Raw genomic sequence first — 21349 nt, 5'->3', positions numbered from 1 at the left:
TTGCTCTGTGTCTTGCTTCCCAAACCTGGTTCCATTTTAAGATTTTTTTTTTTTTTAGCTCCAGATAACTGGAGCTGCAAAGCCATGAGCCACATGCTAAGTGTGTATGACCCCATGTCTCAGCACTCCAGTTTCTCGGGGTTTAGTTCCTCTTGGGACAGCAATTCCCAGTGGTTACTCTGGTGCCAAGAACAGACTCTGAGAGCAAAGTTCCTTGGTTTGACTCTTGGCTCAGTCACTTATTACCTGTGAGACTGGCTAATCACTGACTTCTTTAAGATTTAGGTGAACAGGGAAACTGTCATCATTAAGGACAGTATCTGCCATATCTCATATACTTGGAAAGTACCAGATATGAAGTACCATTAATTATTATGCGCATTAATTATGTGGTAGGGCCTTACAAAGGGCCCTTCCAAGGCCAGGGTATAAATGAAGAGACGAGTAGCTGACTGTTGATGCTTCTGTCATAACTTGTGCCCTTTGCTTCCTTCCAGGAGCTCGGGCCCCTGCCACAGCCCAGCAGAGGCTGTAGAGATCAACCATCAGGAAGCCTGGTTCCCAGCCCCAGGGTCCATCCCTGGCTGTGGGGAGTGGAGGCTCCCACGAGGTAGCAGTGGCCCGAAGTGGTCCCCTCCCTATAGTGAGCCATGGGTCAGAAGCTCTCGGGGAGCCTCAAGTCTGTGGAGGTGCGAGAGCCAGCTCTTCGGCCTGCCAAGCGGGAGCTTCGAGGCTCAGAACCCGGGCGGCCAGCGCGGCTAGACCAGCTGCTGGACATGCCTGCGGCAGGGCTGGCTGTTCAGCTGAGACATGCCTGGAACCCCGAGGACCGCTCGCTTAATGTCTTCGTCAAGGAAGATGACCGCCTCACCTTCCACCGTCACCCGGTGGCCCAAAGCACGGATGGCATCCGCGGCAAGGTGGGCCATGCCCGGGGCCTGCACGCATGGCAGATCCACTGGCCAGCTAGGCAGCGGGGTACCCATGCTGTGGTGGGCGTGGCCACGTCCCGTGCCCCTCTGCACTCAGTGGGTTACACCGCACTGGTGGGCAGCGACTCCGAGTCGTGGGGCTGGGACTTGGGCCGCAGCCGCCTATACCACGATGGCAAGAACCGACCTGGGGTGGCATACCCTGCTTTCTTGGGGCCGGACGAGGCCTTTGCTCTGCCAGATTCCTTATTGGTCGTGCTGGACATGGACGAGGGCACGCTCAGCTTCATCGTGGACGGCCAGTACCTGGGCGTGGCCTTTCGTGGCCTCAAGGGCAAGAAACTGTACCCGGTGGTGAGTGCCGTGTGGGGCCACTGCGAAGTCACCATGCGCTACATCAATGGCCTTGACCGTAAGTGTGCTGGCCTAGGTGGCAAGGGGTGCAGAGGCCTCCTGCCCCAGAAGAGTTGGGGAGCGGGTAAGCAGTGCAGGGAGAGCTGTAGTTGGGGTATCCTGCCGTTTTCAGCAGTGATCAGGGCATGGTTTTGAATTGTGACTTTGTCCAAGGCTTTGTAGTTTGGAGGCTCTGCCTCAGTTTACCCATCTTCAAATGGCACGGTGGTCGTGATCAAACTCAGGACACTCAGGAGGGTCACATGGCCAAACTCCAACTCAGGGGGGTCACATGGCCAAACTCCAACTTGGCACTCAGGTGGGGGGCTACCTAGGATCATATGTGGGCTTAGGATAGTAAATGCTCTTGATAAGGGCTGTCTGTGAGTGCTAAAGAGGTTTATGGAATGACCCAACCTAGTCCCAGCTGGAGAGCATCACCATTGCCCGGCCCCTAGGTGGGAGTCCAGCTGTCAGACAAGAAGTAGTGTTAGCAACAGTCACTTATTGATTGCTGCCTACTGGATGCAGCTTTGAACACCCAGATCCCAGCCCCTTCTGGCAGCTGTCAAAAGAGGTAAATGCTCTCCCTTCCAGCAGACTGTGGCCATGTGGAAATGAAGCCCTGGACTATGGAAATTGGCCCGTTTTCCAGACAAGCAGAAATCTAGATCCTGGGACCTGTCCCTGCAACTGCTAACGACTCTGGTTGAAGTGAAAGTTCTCTGTGGGCTGCTAGATCTCGCCCTAGGGGCACCAAGGCCTCCTTTATTCACAATGCATAACCTGTCAGGCAGTTGAAAAGTTAATTAATGCCGGCAGGGCAGGCCTTTAATGCTAGCACTCTGGAGACAGAAAGGGTAACCTCTAGGAAAGGCACTCCTAGCTACGTGGCCCATCTTGAATCCCAGGGCTTTGTTGGGCTTGCTCACACATAGCCGCTATTGTGATTTAAACATGAAATGTCCCCCATAGGCTCTTATGTTTGAACCCTCATCCCCTTCAGGAAATGGAACCCTGTGGGAGGAAGGAAGTTGATCATAGGGTGGTGGGGGGAGGGGATCTTGAGGGGTTTCTTTTGTTGTTTGAAACAGTGTTTCCCTGTGTAGCTGTGCTGTCCTGAAACTTACTCTGTAGACCAGGCTGGACTTGAACTCACAGAGATCCTCCTGCCTCTGCCTCTCAAAGGCTGGCATTAAAGGCGTGCGCCATCACCACTCAGCAGATCTTGAGTCTTATAACCTGGCTTCACTTTATGTCAGCTCTCTGTTTTCTGACTGCAGATGTCTTGGGACCAGCTGCCTCCTGCTCCTGCCGCTTGCTATACTTTCCTTCTCATGGGGACCACATACTTTGTGAGGCCTAAGCCAAGATGAACTTGCCTTGCAGTTCCTTCTTGTCAGGGGTTAGTAGGTCACAGCAGTGAGAAAAGTGACAGTGTGCTGGTCTCCCAGCAACCGTCGATAGACATCTTCCCTACCAAATCTTACAGAAGTGAGCAGTTGCAGTCCCAGTTCCAGGGTTCATTCTAAATGAGAGGTATAGTTGCCAGCCAGTGTGGCTGATTCTATACACCTTTTTCTTTTTCTTTTTCTTTTTTTTTTTGAAAGACAGAAAAAAAAACCCAAGCAAACAAAAAAACCTAAAGCACAAAGCTCTGAACCATAAGCAGGATCCTCCTAGGTCTGTTGGCCTCTGAGATCAACCATTTTCCCATGTTCCCCTCTTCAGTTGACAGCCCAAGAGTAACATTCCAGAAAAGGAATCATGGGCAAGGTTTGACTCGTGTGTTTGCTTGAGCAAAATGTGGGCTGACGGTTTGAGGGTGGCAAGCCAACACAAAAGTGGCCGGAGCTTCCAACTCCGGTATAATTGGCAGCATTTTTACTGGCATTTGTTTCTGTGGTTGTTGGACTAAGGTTAATGGTGGAATGATGCTCCATTTTCTGTTAAATCCCTGGAGCAGATGAGTCTGCTCCGAGCAGGGTGATCATCGTGGTGCTTTGTAGGAAGTGTCTGGAATCCTCTTAGGTAGACATGACGATGCAAACCCTAGGGATGAGGAGACAATGGCACCAGTGAGCTCTCTGGTCCAGCTGGGAAGTTTACTGCTGGAATTAATTTGTGCTTGCGCTGGCGCTCTGGAGGGTGTCCCTCTGTACATCCCCAGCACAGTGGTTCTGTCTCTAGTGAGACACTCGAATTCCCTAAGATCCATTCTATTCATCTGGAAAATGGGACATGGGATCCTTATCTTAGTTTGGGTGTTGGCATCAAATGTCTGAAATTGACAGCAGGGGGAGCTATGAAAGCCTAAAAAAGAATATTTCCTTTCGGTTATTGACCACTCCGGCCTATTGGTTGGTATTCAACAACAAAACTAAGTCATTAACATATTGTCCCTGTGGCTCCCTTGTGGCTGTTAGAGTCAGGGATCTCCTGCGTTACTGAAGGAGGCTGGGTGGGAAAGACAGTTGTGTTTGATGCATTTTGACCTCATGGGTCCTTTGGATGGTTTTATCTCCTTCTCCAGTGGCTGGGGTTTTTCAGGTTGGCAGAATCCGGAACAGGATTCAGGAGGTGAAGGCGAGTACAGGGTAGGGGCTGTGATAGTGGAGCAGACTGTCATGATGCGAGCCTGTAGCATCTCCTGTTTGATGACCAGGTAAGTTTTCCTGGGGTGGATGGAGCGGCGGGGCTGTGTCCCACCACCTGGCTAGCTTTCCACCTGAAATAATTACACGGAAACTGTATTCATTTAAATACTGCCTGGCCCATTAGTACTAGCCTCTTATTGGCTAATTCTCTTATCTTGCTTAACCCATATTTAGTAATCTGTGTAGCACCACGAGGGGTGGCTTACCAGATCTTAACCTGCATCCATCTTGGAGAGGAGAGGCATGGCGACTGCCTATGGTGACTGCCTGAAGCGTCTGCCTTCTTTCTCCCAGAATTCTGTTCTGTCTACTCTGCCTACCTAATTTTCTGTCCTATCAAAGGGCCAAGGCAGTTTCTTTATTAACCAATGAAAGTAACACATAGACAGATGACTCTCCACCATCATCCTGGCACTGTGCTAGGCTGTCCTCCAGACAAGACTGGCATCCTCTACCTTGGGTAGAGGTATGATGGCAGAGAGGGAAGCTTATCTTGGGACAAGCCTTGATTATGTGGTAGCCTGTGCTACAGTGGGGTCCAAGGGCTGGGAGGTGATTGGGAAAGAGCTATGTTGTATCTATAGAGGGTGATCTGAGCCAGATTCCACCACGCATTCCCACAGAGGGGAATGGTTTGACCCCAGAGCCCCTTGGTTGGGAAGGTAGTCCCGCATGAAGATCTATGGGTTGAAAGAATTCTGAGCCTTCGTTGATTGTGGACGTGGTAATTTGACTGGGGTATCAGGATTGGAATGAAAGCATAATTGGGAATTAAAGGGCTGCCCCTTGGGGTTACTCCCTCCTCAAAGCCTCAGTGTCCCTTCTTCAGCTTGGGCGGGGGGGGGGGGGTGATCAGGCACACCAGCACTGAGCAGACACCTAGTAGTTGGAGTCCATTGCTGCAACTGACCAGCTGGGCTGAGGAAGTTCTAGGGGTCACAAATCGAACACACAGAGTGGCCTCTGTAAAGCATTTTCCTCTAATGCAGTGGAAGATGTTAATGGATAACTTCTTTTCAATTTATGATTTTTATGACTGTAAAAGCAAGCCTTGAAAGGTCTTACCACACTGAACCCTGAAGCACACGTTGGACGGGACAAGAGCTCCTGGCAGTGCAATTTCCTCTTGCAAATGCACGATGCCCTGGATCCTCTCATGGGCAGAATTGTTCTTTCGCTACACTGCAGAATGATATGGCTTTGCGTCTCGGGTTTTCCTGCAAAGACCTGGAGGACGCTCAAAGGTCTGTAACCGAGACAGCTGAGGCGTGTGTAGCTGAGGTGTATGCAGACCAAGCCAGGCACATGACTAGGCTGTGTCAGTTGTCCAGACCAACCTAGTAATAGCAATAATACTACTAACTAGACGTATCTCATCCTGCTTGGCTCTTTTCTAAGCCCGTCATAAAATTAATCATTGAAATACTCTTTAAGTGAATATATGGATAGTCATCTTTGATTCACCCTGAAGGAATTGATGGTCAGTGAAGTTGAGCAAGTTGCTCAAAACCACACAGCTCATAGCTGAGGAACCTGGATTCAGGCTGAGGCAAATGGTGTGAGACTCTCATGGGGAGCCCAGCAGACAAGGCAGGAGGGTTGGCTCTACCTGATTTTGTGGCCCTCTGTGGTAAACTTAACTGAGATCCTGCTGTGCTGTCTCTATTGCTTTTTCTCCTTCTGTTGCTTCCTTCCCGGCCCTCAAAGATCTCTGCAGAGTGCGCTGAAGGCTAGGCTGGGTGCAGAGGCCGACTCTGCTGCTTGGAATCAGGTATACTTTATCCCCGAGCAGGGGAAGATGCCCCATCTATTCTCACACTCACCCCTGGGCTGTCCTGGCCTTGTCTGGACTTGTTCCCTGGCCTGAAGGTTCCTCTTCCCACAGCCTGGTGGCTGAGTGCTAACAGAAGGGTGTTGTCTTGGACTTCTTGCATTGGTGATATACGGGTGGAGGCAAGGAGCCCCAGATAGAGGCCAACATCCTTGGGGGCCTCAGCAGCTTTGATACAGGGGAACTAATGGTTCTCTTTGTCAGGGGAACCCCATGGGCTGTTCTGTAGGCTAAACATTTTACTTAGGTGTTGGGCTTGTGCTGTTTTGGGGGTGTTCTGCACAGAGGGCCCATTGATGCTCTGGACTGACTTTTGGTTGAAGAGGGGAAGCACAGGTATGGTGTCCTGGGACCAGCTGGCCGTGAAGGCCTGTCCACTTGTGTCAAGCAGAAGAAGCTATATTTCCAGTCGTCATTCCTAGATGGTTTAATCGATCTGCCAACAAGTATTTATGGGCACAGCAGTACAGCAGAGGAGGCTGGCAGCCAGCCAGCGCTTCCGGTATTGATGGGTACCAGAGAGGTTTTCCACAGGATGACTGCAAGGGCACCCTCCCCTTGTCAGACTGTGTTCCTCCTTTGTGTGGAGCCCACCACCCTCCTGCTCAACACTCGGGAGTCTTGCGTGGGCAGCGAGGTCCTCCTGACTTCCCTGATGACAGAATGTGGCTCCTCCACCAAGGTCCATGTCTGAGCTCCTCATCTTATCTCAGTTTGTCACCCCAGCTTACTACAGACCAGAGACTCTGTCCCCAGGCCCCACTCAGTGGGTTTGTCCTCTTTGCTCAAGTGATGAAGACATGCTCAGGCAGGGGTGGTGGCCAGGGAGGCATCTGTGACAGGTGGAAACAGTGGGAACTTAATACATTTATGATCCTTTTAAGAAGTAAAGCTGGGGGCTGGGTAGCAGCTGTCAACGATACACGGAGTTGTATGTTGAAGCATCCCCGCCACATTCTTCAGTCCCTGGCTCCCTCGCAACATTGCCACCAGTCACCATCAGCAGTTTCTCGTGTATCCTTCCAGAAATACTTACAACAGGGAATTTTTAGATCACACTGTAAGCGGAGCTTCGCATCATGGCTCCCACCCCCCCACCTTAATGGATCTTGGCAATTGTTTAAACATCAGTTATGGTAGAATGGCCCTCATTTCTTATTAACAGTTGCATGTATTTTCATAGTATGGATGTCTAATGATTTAATTATTCAGATCCCTATTTTTGTACAGTCAGGCAATTTCCTGTAAGAATAGACTTTTAATCTTAATTTGAATTCCATTCATTCCCCTTTCCCGCTACTCAACATTCTCAAGCCTTGGTTTTTCCATCTGGGCAGTGGGATACTTAGACAACCATGCCAAGCGCCGTGGAAGTGACATAAGAATGGAGTCCGGCCCAGCACTTAGGTGGCCACTGCGGGTGTACCCATGCGAGCCGTCATCACACATGTGCGTTTCCCATTGTTCCACTGAGCTCATCTCAGGCACCCAGTGAGCATTGTGGGTGATTGGGTTTCTCTTTGACAGGACAGTAGAGTTACACGGCCCTGCTGCCAAGAAAGCTGTAAACTCCTATTGCACTGAGATTTTTTTTCAGCTGTCCAGTCCAGCCGACCCAAATGGAGGATGTCCATCAGCACCATAAGAACCTGGCGCCCTTGTGTGCACAGAGTGGACTGTTCTATGTATGGTTTGTAATGACGTAGCTGCTGAAAGGAGATGACACTGAACCGGGAGCGGCATGGCATCTATGTTAGCCTCTGTCTGGTCCTCCGCAGGGCACCCTATGCAGAAGTGCTCAGTAGGTGCTGCATAGTGGGAGCTGCATCTCCATCTTCAGAGCTACCACTCTCGTAGCACTCCTGCACGGATAGCATAGTAGATGCGGTGCACCCCTGCACGGATAGCATAGTAGATGCGCTGTACCCCTGCACGGAGGGCATAGTAGATGCGCTGCTGCGTACGCACAGGAACGGAATGGCCTCTCACTACCTGAATGCTTTTTCTTTTTTCCTTCACAGCGGGGACGGAGTCACAATGGGCCAGAGTAGACAGAGCAGCCTGTGATCACTGCCAGCCCTCTTGTAGTCTGACCCCAGCGTGACCCGTCCCCACTTCCCATTGTGTGCTTTGCATGGCACATCTGTCCCCACATCCAGACCAGCTGGAGGTTGTGTGATAGGCCAGGCAGTTCCATTCAGGACCTTGGCATTCAGAAAATGGCCCCCTCCCTTTTGTTCTTCACAAAGGGAACAGATTTGCAGCTGAGAAAGAGCCTTGCTCAGCTGCCACAGTCCTGCTTTGAGGGGATTCACACATTTGATAGTTACGAACAGTCCCACATAGCCCTGCCTTCACCAAGGCCTTTGGCAGGTAGATGGCAGTGTCTGGAGCCAGGTATGAGTGGGACTGGTGTCACGCTAAGTGTCACTCTGGGCCAGCATGGTCTGGAGGTGGATCTGGCCTCAGGGACTCCTGGCACCCAGGAGTCTGAGCTCTACCTAGCCGTCACCTGAGTGCGTCATTTTAACTCTGAGCTCAGTTTGTTTTTCAGAGAAAGAAAAACATTCTGAGGTGTCAGAATCATGGGTGATACACCAAAAGTGACCTAGCTAGTTCCTGGCGCACAGTAGGGACTCACAATAGTGAACACAAAAGTGCTAATATTGTTCTGTGGATTGGAAAATCACTGTGGACAACGTCGTTAGTAAACGTTGGTCCACGCTGAACTCCGAGGGATTTCTCCACATAAGGGAAGCCTTCTCTGTGAGCCGCTTCAGAGGTTTCCCACTGAGTATCCGACAGGCTGTGTCTTCCAGTGGTAACTTGCCTGGTGAACCTGTCCTCAGCAAGGACGTGAACAAATGGCACCACTCTGCCTGTGGCCATGTGTGTACCAGTCAGGAGGAGATGCTAGGTGGAGGGCCTAGCCACTGTTGGACATTTGTGGGGAAACAGGGAGGAGGCAGCGTGTCTCCGAAGCATTCTGGTGAGAAAGCATGGGGAATGGCAGCCAATCGGTAGCCACATTGGATAGGCGGTTGTGGAGACGTTCAGAGAACCGGGAGGACTTGCCAAGGTCACTTACCAATGAGCAGCAGAACCAGAGTCGAAACCCAGGCTCCAAAGCCTTTGAAGATGTTCCTGGCAAGACATGAGTGAGTGAATCACCAGCGTGGTTCATGGCTCGGGCCTTGAAAGCTGGTGTATGATGCAGAATAGGGGAGGCTGGGATGCCAAGGTCGGCGAGGACTTTCTGCCCGCTGTGTTTCTCGGAACCCTCATCTGGAGGGTGACTGCAGTGATGACATTTGTCCCGGGGACCTTTGACAGTGAAGATTATGTGAGACACATTAGGTCTGTGGAGGCCCAAGATGCTGGTTTTCTAACACACTCTGAGCTGATGCGCATGACGCTACATGTCACAGGTGTGGATAGAGCGGGCATCCTCACCACCACACTGTCCCCAGAAGCCCCCACCTCCCATTTGCCTCTTCCTTTCCAGGTGGCCCTGGAGACTTGCTCGTCTACAGTTCCTCTGTAGTTTGGTCTGGTGGAAGTGGCATGCTTGCCCATGAAAGCCAAGCCTGGTGCTGCTCAGCCTGCCTGTACCCATAGTCTCTCCTGCCAGCTGATGCCAGGGCAGGTCCTGGGCCTTGCGCCTTGTCCCTATTGGGCCTCAGCATCTTCTCCTTCCTATCCAGCTCACTTCCATCTTGTGCTCCCCTCCCCATCTGCCACATGGGAAATTCACAGGATTGTGGCAGAGTCGTGCTGTGGGATGACCGGGAAAAGATTGCAATGCAACTGCTTAGCTCCCCAACACACCCGGGGCTGGTCAGGGCCTTCTGCTTGGTGGCTTCCTGACTCTCTTTGAATGACCCTTCTCCCATCCACAAGCCCATTTTGCACATGGGATGTTGGAGGCTCAGGACCATGATAAGACAGCTCATGGAACTCTCTAGTACTTACCTGTAATTCACAAACTAGAACCCTGAGGGTCATGCCCGGTTTTCTGTGGTGACAGCTAGGCTTTGGCTCTCGTGGGCTTCATGAGGATGCTGAGGCTGAGGTTGGCCTTGGTCACTGCCACAGCACCTGTCCACGGCACTAGTTCTCAGCTCCTCCCGTGGCACTGGTGACTGTTCTGAGCAGGAGGAGATGGGAAAGCAATGAGCGAGCATGTTTACAGGGAGAGCTGCAGCCTGCAAGGCTGGCAGCAGCTTTTTGTCCTTCCATCAGGGAGCCAGCTGATGTGCCCTGTCTCGTCCTTTGGTTATGGCAAGGGGGTGGTTAGCGTGAGTTACAGTCTGGCCCAGACACTAATAAGGCTGCTGTCAGAGGTCTTCCATAATTCAGGGGAAGGCTGTGCTGTGTAATGGGCCTCTTCGTCAGATCTTCCAGGGCTTAGGGCCTCCTTAATGATTTATTTGCCTAGGATGAAATTAAGCCAAGACAGTGTGAGCTTGGAAAATACTGCCTCGCTGGCTTTCCCAGTTTATCCTGTTCAGAGGCCGCCTTCTATAAATAGAACTGTGAGAACCCTGCTTCGTGACCTGCCTGCTGGGAGCCCTGACAGGCAAGGGCTGCCCCACCACAGGCCCTCGATATGGCACCTGGCCAGCACGTGGCCCCTGTCTCCTACTCACCAAACTTGGCACCCCGCTGTGATACAGTGGAGGACAGATATGCTAAAACTTGACCTTGTCCTGGCCTCGGAGTCCTTTCAGGACATACATTTTTTTAAAAGATGATTGATGTTCGTGTGTGTGTGTTGCCTGCATGTGTGCATTCATGTCTAGTGTCTGCAGAGTTCAGAAAAGGGCAAACCATGATCCCCTGGAGCTGGAGTTACAGATGGTTGTGAACTGCCATGTGGGTGCTGGGAACCTAGGTCCTCTGCAAAAGCAACAAATGGTCCTAACTCTCTGGGACCCAGTGCGTGCTTTTGAGTAGCTCCATTTGGACCCAGACTGAGTTCCAGAACTTACCCTTCAGAAATCATTTCACAGGGGTGCCCCTGGGGAGACGCAGATTTGCTTCTGGTGTTTAGTGAGGTAGATGACAGTCCTCTGCCCTAGGCTTATTCCTTGCTCGCAGGGCTGTGTAGGTGGTTGCCCCTCAGTGAAAGCCTAGTGTGGTGATCATCGGCCACGTGCTGAGAGTCCAATGGGATGTTTATGTCAAGGCTTCTTTGGAAATCTAGAACCCAGAAGAGGAACACCTTAGGAGGGACACCAACATTAGATCACATACCACTTGGTGGTAGTGGTGCCGGGCACATTTTCCTTTTCAAACCACAGCAGAGTTCAGCTGCTTTCCTTTCCAAAGGGATAGCGTATGCACCTAAGTGAAGTGTAGGGTACCACTGTTTGGAAACTCCACCTGTGTTTCCTCCGGACATCCCGAAAGCCTCTAGGTTGATGGGCAATGTGTGGAAGCACTGCCCAGAGCCAGGTCCCCAGAAACAATCCCATTCTCATGTGTGTCCTTCTGTACCTTCAAGGTCATATGGGTCTACTCTCAGGCCCTCAAGTCTTTGCATCTCCTTACCATTCTGTTGTCCTATGTCCCAGCTTCTGATGCTTGGTGGGGTCTCAGTAAGTGCTACTCGCACAAATGAATACATGTTGTGTAATATATTGATTATGCTCTGACAAATAAAGCTTGCTTGGAGTCAGAAGGCAGAGTCAGATAACCATAGAGATTTGGAGGACTGTAGATAGAGAGGAGATAGGAAGTGGTTAAGGAAGGGCTAAGAAAGGATCTTGTCCCTTTTTGAATGAAGGAATGGAAGAAGTAGGAAGCAAATAATGGCTGTTCCCTGTTCTCTGATCTTCCAGCTACTGCTGCTGCTGTTTCTTCTTCTTCTTCTTCTTCTTCTTCTTCTTCTTCTTCTTCTTCTTCTTCTTCTTCTTCTTCTTCTTCTTCTTCTTCTTCTTCTTCTCCTCCTCCTCCTCCTCCTCTTCCTCCTCCTCCTCCTCCTCCTCCTCCTCCTCCTCCTCCTCCTCCTCCTCCTCCTCCTCCTCCTCCTCTTGTCTTTGTGGGTCTAGGTTACCTCACTCAAAATGATGTTTTGTAGTTTCATCCATTTGCCTGCAAATTTCAAGATGTTATTTTTTCCTGCTGTGTAGTACTCCATTGTGTAAATGTACCACATTTTCCTTCTCCATTCTTTGGTCGAGGGGCATTTATGTTGTTTCCAGGTTCTGGCTATGACAAACAATGCTGCTTTGAACGTAATTGAGCACATGTCCTTGTGGCAATATTGGGCATTCTTTGGATATATACCCAAAAGACTTACCACAATATTTGACTCCCGAATTTTTGCAGATTAAGATTAATTAGACTAATGCTTCAGATCCCTAGTTGAGTTGGGACAGTGGTATGAAAAGCACCCATGACCAATTCATGGGGAAGTGCTCTCTTTCCACAGCACCTGCAGGAAGCAGGCATACACACACACACACACACACACACACACACACACTCACTCCTCGCTGGTGCTTCTGGGAAGGAAACTGGAGAGCTTGTCAGTTAGTGAAGAATTCTGAGTTTACATTAGTTGTGCCCCACACATAGCTGCTAACTTGATACTAGGGCAAAGACATAATCTGGGCAGTCATTGCTGCCCAAGTGGCTTGGCACCTCATCATCTGTCTGTGCTGGTGTTTATACTGACACCAGCCAGATCCAGACAGCTGCAGTGAACTGTGTAGGTCTGGTTTCCACCGCTGTCCAGCCTGTGGTCAAGATTAAGACCGGGTTTTGTTCCTGTTGGTTTCTTCACTGGGCCACTCCATAACTCTTTGCTCCGTTGTCTGCTACATGTCCAGCATCAGGGACATTGGGATGGCAGTTTGAGCAAGAGACTGACTGAAACACGTTGAAATAAATGCTTATGTATGATCAATCTGGATACTGAGAAATGAGATTATAAGTGTGAGAGGGGCAGCTGACACGGTGACCCAGGACTCCTGGTGGAGAGGGACTGAGAGGAACCCAGACGATGCAGTGGGGGTGGTCAGCGAAGGTTGTGTGGAGAGGAGCTCAGTGGGGCGAGCCCGTTGCCAGCAGCCCTGGACACACTGGGAAGTGAGCACCGTGAGACCAAGGGGGTCAGCACTGCCTTCCAAGCTCCTTCGAGTCCACTGTTTGATTGAAAGGTATTTTATTATCTCACAGTATCTCTCGGCTCCCTTCCACCTGCGCTTGCCTCCTGATTGGACAGATGAGCCTGTGGGAAGGCTATTGTGGAGGCGCCTTGGTCAAAGTGCGTATGCTTCTCAGTTCACTCTCTTAACTGGCTGGGGAATCAATGGCTGTGGGACACAGGGTCACAGTGAGCCGCACAGCAGATCCAAAACCCTGCTCCTGGTCCTCTCATTTTGCTGCTGCTTCCAGGCAAATTTGGGGCTTTTTTTTTTTTTAAACAAAGTTCATTAGGTTTGCGGAGGTCTAGCCCACAGAAGCCTCTGCAGAGTGAGGATTCCCAGGTGTGTGTCTTAGCCGAGGCTGCTCCCTGAGCAGGGTTTACCTTTCAGTTTTTCCAGTCTGGAATGGTGGGCAGGTGATGCAGGATATAGAGCCTGCCCCATTGCCTGGGCAGAAGCCAATCCTGTCTACAGCTTCTCGCCCTTTACGGTCTTGGAGAGACCCTGGGAACGCAGTGCCAATACGAAGTTCTGCTGAGACCCACTTTACTCTCGTCCCAAGACAAGAGAACCACAAGGATAACCTGGGTATCTTTCACCTCAAACTACCCAAGGTGGAATTAGTGGGCTGCGGTTTCTACTTCCCTTTTGACGGACACAGGCAACCTTCCTTGACTGACGAAGAGGAATGGATTGTACAGATGTGTGAAAATTAAAACGTGCTCTTGAGTTGAACTGACTTAACATCCATATCCAGTTTGTACTGGATATGGAAGGAGAAGCGGGACAGGTCCTGAAAAGTACACTGAGTTGGGAGCTGGGACACTGGTCAGCTGGTTCCAGCTAGGGGAAATGATCTCTATTTGTGCCTTGATTTCCCCATCGCAGGAAAGAAGTTTGGACAAGATGACCTCACTGGTCTCTGCCGCTCTGTCGTCTCTGATGTTGGTGTCGGCACCATCTCACTTGCTTGATAAATATTCTTCATGACCCTGCCATCTGATAGGTTGGCCACTGACCGTAGGTGGCTTCTACAATTAAAGCAGGTCTTTAGTTCCTTGACCGTCCTGCTTACATCCTCATGTCTTCAAACATGCATAGAGGGTAGCCATCGTGTTAAACAGTGAAGATAGGGGCCATCCCCACTACCCAGGAGTGGAGACTTTAAAGACTCTGGGGAGGACTGAGGGCTCAGGGACAGAGCAAAGGATATGGTTCCTCTAGGGACTTCAAGGCACAGTGTAGACGTTAGGCACACCACACTCTCGTGAGTTCTTCCAGGACTGACGAGCCAGTCAAGGGAGGCCAGAGTTAGAAGACCGTCCAGTCGAGACAGGAAACCTTAGAGAATATAGTAGGTGGGGAGGAGGCTGACAGGAGGAATCCCAGGAATTCCAGGGCAGCCTGCAGCGATGAGGCCCCAGCTGCAGTATAACTGCGACTGCCCAGAACCCAAGTTGCATTTGTCGCTAGCTCACCTAGTTCTGCAATTCCCGCAAGTCCTTAAATCCGCTGAGCCTCTTGTCTCTAAAGTTGGGATGAGGAGTGAGCAGGACACGTTCTGGGGTGAAAGTAAAACGAGACCCCCCAAGAGTCCTGTGAGCGTGGTTAGGCCATCACGGAGCACATACTTCATGCTGTGGTTGCACACACTCCTATGTTAGAGTTCTGTGGTATCTGCCTTGGCTTTTCAGTAGGACTAAAGCCTATTTGGAGATGGGAGCACATAGGTTCCTTTGTCCCCACAGCCCTCAACACCCATCAGCCTCCCTTAGCCTGTAACAGATGGCACCGCCAGCCGCTGCACAGGAAGGCCGATTGCCTTTCTTCTTCCCCTTTGACCCTGTGCCCTTCCCACCTCGGATTCATGCTTGAGAGTTGCTGAACACTATCCTTGTCTGTAACACATTTGAGCATCTGGCTGGGTCTGCTTGTCATTTTCTAAACCCGTGGCTCATCTCAGCTCTGATCTCTAACCCTGCCTTGTATAAACAAATCCAGGGCAGAGGTCAGAGGCCAGAGCTGGGCCTCGCCAGTGTTTCCCCTGGGATGTCTCGGTGGGAAGCAGCCTGGAGTCAGGTTTCATTGTTGCCCTCCCCAGGCTGAGCTGGGCCTTGCATCTGTAGTCCTGGTGGGAAGTGGGGTTTCTTCTGGCTTTGTTGAAGTGCTGGCTACACTACAACCCCCACCTGAGTTTATTGCTCAGGTTTGGGCTGGTTTTCCTGTAGCCCCTACCACAGACAAATAAAACAGAGGTAGTTTATTGCTTGCCTGGGAAATCAGTGGTATAGGTAAGTCGGCAACACCAGTCAGCGACCCCCCAGTGTCCTTGTAACTCCAGGTTCAGCATGAGATGGCACAAGAACACAGGCCAAGAGATGCTGGCTCATCTCTGATTGGAACTGATGTTTGTCTGACCTGTCTGATCCTCTGCTTTGGGCCATGAGCCTTGCTCACCCAGTGGCTTCCTCCCACAGCATCCATCCCTGCTTCGGCCTTAGACTGGTAATCAGAGCTTCTCTGGATTTAGTTTTAAGGCTGGGTTTAGCTGTCCTGTAACTCCAGGTTCAGCATGAGATGGCACACCATCTCATGTACAAGAACACAGGCCATGAGATGCTGGCTCATCTCTGATTGGAACTGATGTTTGTCTGACCTGTCTGATCCTCTGCTTTGGGCCATGAGCCTTGCTCACCCAGTGGCTTCCTCCCACAGCATCCATCCCTGCTTCGGCCTTAGACTGGTAATCAGAGCTTCTCTGGATTTAGTTTTAAGGCTGAGTTTAGCTGTCCTGTGTAGCCAGAGCTGGGTCTGGAACCCTGGGCCTCTCTGGACAATAGATTGCCTGGCTTATTTTGCATATCCAGGGAGATTTCATATATATGGCCTCCTAGGGCCGGCTTAGATATCCACGGGGACCTCTGTTGTCTCCTCATGTTTCCTACTCCTCCATCCCAGATGACTCTAAAGGTAGTGTTTATGGTCCCTGGACGTGTCCAGCACGGTACACACTAAAGGCTACAGCCCTTCGCTCCTTCTGCCCCTAGAAGACTGGCTAGGCACTTAGGCCATTGCCTAAGCTCTTCTTCTTCCTCTGAGAAGACCCAGGAGACAGGAAATGTGAGTGGTCTCCCTCAGCAGGGCCCATGTCCCCAGCTCTTCCATACAGAAGCGTAGCCTCCCGGACCTCATCCTCCAGTCTGGCCTCTACTCTTGCTGTTTTTCCGTTCCCTGCCTGGATGTCACCCCATTCCTCCATCTGTTCAAAAACTGTCCTCCCTCGAGGCTCTGAGATGTCAGCCTAATGTTTATAAAGTTCTCTCTCATGACCCAGTCTGTACTTCTGGCGGCCGAACACATTTGCAGTTGTTCCAGGGGCTCTGACACCCTGTATGTGGGACTAGGCCATCAGTCACCTCCTCCGATGAGTGCCAGGTCTCCTGAGGCCCTTCAGGGCATAGGGAAGTTCTGCAGCTGGGCAGGAAGCCTGGTCCAGACATACAACTGTCAGTGCAAGCTGTAGAACTCAGCCCTTGGGTATCATCTGTCATGTATGGCAGTCGGGTTGAGAGGCTGAGCCGCTGCAAGGAAAAGACCAAGTGTTACCACCTAGAACCCATGTGACTTGCATTACTACCTAGAACCCGTGTGACTTGTGTTACCACCTAGAACCCATGTGACTTGCTTCCTCTGCCCAGTGGCAGCACCAGTGCCAGCCCAGGGAGACAGTAGACACACAATAAATGTTTCTTGGCCTTTTTAAAAATTATTATTATTTTATAATTTATTTTTATTTTATGTACATTGGTATTGTGCCTGTGTGTATGCCTGTGTGAGGGTGTCAGATCTTGGAGTTACAGACAGTTGTGAGCTGCCATGTGGGTACCAGGCATTAAACCAGGTCCTCTGGAAGAGCAGTCAGTGCTATTAACCACTGAGCCGTCTCTCCTGACCCGCTTCTTGGCTTTTTCAATTCCGTGCTTTCTTTTCCCATGTTCTGTACTGAAAACAGCTAGAAGCTGGACTCAGAAGCAGGTGGTTGCTCAGAACTTGCGTCTCTCCCCACCTCCTCAACACCCCTCCCCCACCCCATGGTCCTTTCTTTCTCCTTCCCCCTCGCCTTTACAGGCTCTCTCCACAGCCCCTCATGCCGCCTTGGTGACTGCCCCAGCCTATAAATCAAAACGGTCCCCGGAGACCTTTGACCTGAACCAGATGGCAATCCTTTAAGCTGAGTTCAGCAGCCCACAGTGCTTGTCACCCCCCTCCTTGCCATGGGCTTGGGGCTCCTGTAGGCAGCTCCCCTGTCAATCACCAACAGCAGCTGGGGGCTGGGACCACTCTTAGGTTCTCCGGGGCATTGAGGATATGCTTCATTAAGTCATGTAAAGATCTCCCGAGGGTCTGCAATGTTTGCTTTCTATGCCGTAGTCGGTGGCCTGGCTCATTGCCCAAACTGGCATGGCCAGTTTTCAGTCTGCCTTCCTCCTTCCGGAAGCCCTCCTTGGCCTTACACCCTCCCTGGTCCCTCTGGGTGTGTCTTCATCTATGCTTGATTCTTTCTATAAACATTTGACTTTCTACTTTCTGCTAGGGCCCTGGAGAGAGCTGGGCAGCATCCTTGTTACTAGGACTCGCACAGAAAGGCACACATTGGATCACTGTATGAGCAGAGATGGGGCCGGGTGGTACCTGGAGACCCAAAGCACATGGGAACTCTGAATCCGTGCCAACCTTGGAATCTAGAGGAGCTTCCCTGAGGTTGGCTGGTTCTTTTTGTTTTGTTTTGTTATGTTTTTGAGACAGGCTCTTTACCTATATCTTAGGCTGTCTAGGCTGCCCTAGAACTCACAGCAGTCCTCCTGCCTCATCCTCCCTAGTACAGGGATAATGGGTGGCCACTGTATCGAGCAGGAGCTGGTCTGGGTGGACAAGTTGGTATTTGCCGAGGAGGTGGAGGATTCTGACAGCAGACATAGCATGTGGAGGGCGCAGGCCCAAGGCAGGCAGCTTGTTGGAGTTCAGGAGCAGATAGCCAGGAAGCTTCTGGGACTTTCAAACAGTGTCTGTGGATATTGAGTTTGGTTGCTGTGACCCAAACCACTAATATGTAGGTTTAAACAAAACTAAACATTTGTTTTTCTTTCATGTAAGAGAAGCCTGGAAGCAGGCAGTCTCCAGCCACTTGCTTAGATGAACCTAGCGATGTTTCTGTGTCTGTGGGTAGGCGGGACACTTTTGTACTTACAACTAAATGATAGGGTTTTCTTTAGAAGCGAAAGTTTGGTTCTGCTCAGTGAGCAGGAAAATGGAAGCGAGCTGGGGCTGAGATTTAAAGCTGTGCTGTCCATGGGGGAAGAGCCAGGGTCATAGCAGTCAGAGTAGCTGAGTCTGCTTTCTGCTGTGGGGTAGAAGTCGCCCTCTGGTGTCCCAGCTTGCAGGCCATCAGGGTCCAAGGCCTGTCTTGGACATGGGGGGCTCTCACACTCGCATTGCCTGCTGCTAGCACTGGCTTTCAGGAAAGTTGCTATCAGGCCACCAAGGGACACAAACCACAAAAGCCTACATCGTGGGGGGAAATCCTGCCCCCAGGCCATCTCAGGACCTCCTTATCTATGGGGTACATCCCAAGACTCTGGAGCATGCTGACGTCTGCAGACCACACCAGACACCGTGTGTCTGTGTCTTTCCCAGGCAGACAAGCTTATGGCAGAATTTAATTTATAAACTAGTTGCTGTGAGGGTTGACAGCACAAGTGGGTCAGGTGTGAGCGTATACACCTGCAATTCCAGCACTCGAAGACCGAGTCAGTAGGGTCACCCCAAGTTGCAGGCTAGCTTGGGTTACAGTTTAAGTCTGAAGATGACAACACCAAAATAAAATCAATGACAATGTGGAAAGGCACTGTAGTAAATGTTACTGAAAATATATGGATGGAGTTTTCCATTGAATAATTTTAAGACAATGAAGACATAACACTGAAGAAAATGAGACCCTGAGGAAGGCTCAAACTCAGCTTCAAACAGGTTAGCCAAAGGTAGCCAGGGTTGTCCCTGGCAGCAAGATGAAAGCTGACTTTTCCTACTTTCATGCCTTCTCTCTATTTGTGTGTGTGTGTGTGTGTGTGTCCACATGTATGTGGGAGCTTAACAACTGAGCCATTTCTCAAAGTCCACTAAATGATCTTAATGTTTCCAAATCCACGTGTACAAAGTAATATAAAGTCAAGAAGTCTAATGTCCCCAACATGGTCTGTGTGCGCTCACCACAGCCCTGTGGCTACAGCCCTGCTACATCTTCTGCAGACAGTGCCTCACCAACAAAGTGAAGTCTGGATTTTAGTTAACACTCTGCATTTCCCCAACCCGGGACAGGGGCTCTTATACCAGCAGCTCTGTGGGGCTTTCTGCCTCAGGGCTCAAGGGACTCTAGGGGAGACCGCCTGCTGCCCACTGTGGCAGCTCATTCATCCCCCCCCCCCTTGCTTGCCTGCCTCACTTCCTGGTCTCCCCAACTCAGTTTTTATTTCCTAAGGTTCTCTCCCCAAGCTACCGTTTCCCATATCCTTGTTGAGGTAAGCCAAGCCAAGACTGGCCCTGTGGAACAGCTTCCAGTGGGCTGCACAGAGGCCGTCTCCATACACATGGTTGGTATTCAGGGCACACAGGGCTGGACTCGCCCATCAGCAGCTTGCTTCCCTGGTGGCTGAATGAGACTCTGTAAGAGCTTGGGAGGCTGGTGCACAGGCCTTTCTGACAGTGTCAGCCTCACATGCCATGACCGAGACCCAGTTAAAGGGAGGCCATCAAGGAAGGGGCGGTATGGGAAATCCTTGTCCCTTCTGAGAGGTCAGCCCAGCATTGATGAAGTTTCCCCCACTTTTATGAAGGCTGAACAGAGTGATGCATAGCCCACAGAACAGCCCAGAGGGATACCGGGTGCCACACACCTCAGAGAGGGGACACCCAAAGGAGAGAAAGTATGGAGTAGGGCAGAGGTGGTGACGCTGTCCATCCTGCCAAGTGGGGGCAGTGTTGAGAAGAGCCTAGGCTATCAGGAGAATGAGGTAGATGCCTAAAACAGTCTAGGGTGTGTCCTGAGTGAGTCCGAGCAGCTCTGGAGGACCCTTTGCCTGTCGTTTCCTGGACCACAGGGAAGTGGCTTTCCCTTTCCCAATGCTGGATGGAGAGATGGAACTCACGCGCTAGGCAGGCGATCTGCCACCAAGCCAGGCCATTACCTCCCCAACACCCCAGCCCTATAGTGAACTCCCTGTAGCGAATATCTTGGTTGCTGGCCCATGGCTGCCAGCAGCCTCAGGGTCAGGAGCCAGATGAGGGATGGATGCATTTGGACCAGGCTTTACCTTATTTTCTGGGGAATTTGTCAAAAGCTTGTTATCTTTGAAAAACCAATTTTCAGGGATTTCACAGGAATCAGTCCAGAATCTGTGGGTGTTGACAGCTTGGCTATTAATCAGCACTGTGACCTTGGGAGAGCCCCTTCAGGGCTTGTTGTGGGCTCACTCTTCTTCCTGTTTTCAAAGTGACGGGCTGGTCAGAACAGACACCCTGCAGAGGTGAGGCAGACTGGCCACTGCACCTGCCTCCCTGCCAAATTGGTCTAACTGAAGAAGCTGAGCATGAATTCCTATGGTACCCCTGCCCTGACTCCCACATGGGGGTCTGCCCAGAATTCAACCCCCAGCTCTACTCTGACCCACCCATTCCATTTTGTGGTTGAGTTTTACCCATATGTTCTTTTTTTTTTTTTTTAATAAACTTTTTCTGGAGGGTGGGGTTCAAGACAGGGTTTCTCTGTATAGCCCTGGCTGTCCTGGAACTCACTCTGTAAACTTAACTGGCCTTGTCCTCACAGAGATCCACCTGCCTCTGCCTCTCAAGTGCTAGGATTAAAGGTGTGCACCACCACTGCCTGCCTGAACTTTCTTGTGTATCAAAAAGAAAAATTGCAAATAAACACCGCATACCAAAATGAACCAATGTCTTCACATCTCAGTGAATTTCTGTGTGGTTAGGATAGACATTCTGCAGCCATGGGGCTTCACCTCATAGGTCTTACAAGTTCATTATCAAATACATTCTCATACGCTTAATTCTCACCCAAACTAAAAATCTGTGACAGAATTAGATCTAGAGAAAAAATTCACCATATATCCCTTTCCAAGCTGATGTCCGTTGCCGGCACCCAGCCTTACCCCATGCCCTCCTCTTTAGCCTTTCTTGTTCTCTTTTACCCATGTTACAGCATACTCACACGTATGTTCGTTTACATCTGTACATGCAGTAGTGGCTAGACTCCTCAGATGAGGGGGAGCATGAGAGGTATATCTTCTGAGATTGTGTAACCCTTCTTAATAT

The 21349-nt window shown here is 50.7% G+C and overlaps 1 protein-coding gene across 1 annotated transcript in view; it reads left to right on the top strand.

Annotated features, from left to right (window-relative positions):
* The first annotated feature begins 650 nt into the window (after window positions 1–650).
* The window catches only part of Spsb4 (splA/ryanodine receptor domain and SOCS box containing 4), a 51927-nt gene continuing 31228 nt past the window's right edge, over window positions 651–21349 (top strand). The window contains exon 1 of the mRNA XM_038324332.1: window positions 651–1344. Coding sequence (XP_038180260.1) covers window positions 651–1344 — 694 coding nt within the window. The remainder of the gene's footprint in view (window positions 1345–21349) is intronic.

Source organism: Arvicola amphibius, chromosome 3 (genome assembly GCF_903992535.2).
Source record: "Arvicola amphibius chromosome 3, mArvAmp1.2, whole genome shotgun sequence".
Lineage (NCBI taxonomy): Eukaryota > Metazoa > Chordata > Mammalia > Rodentia > Cricetidae > Arvicola > Arvicola amphibius.
This window is presented reverse-complemented; position numbering and strand designations above follow the sequence as displayed.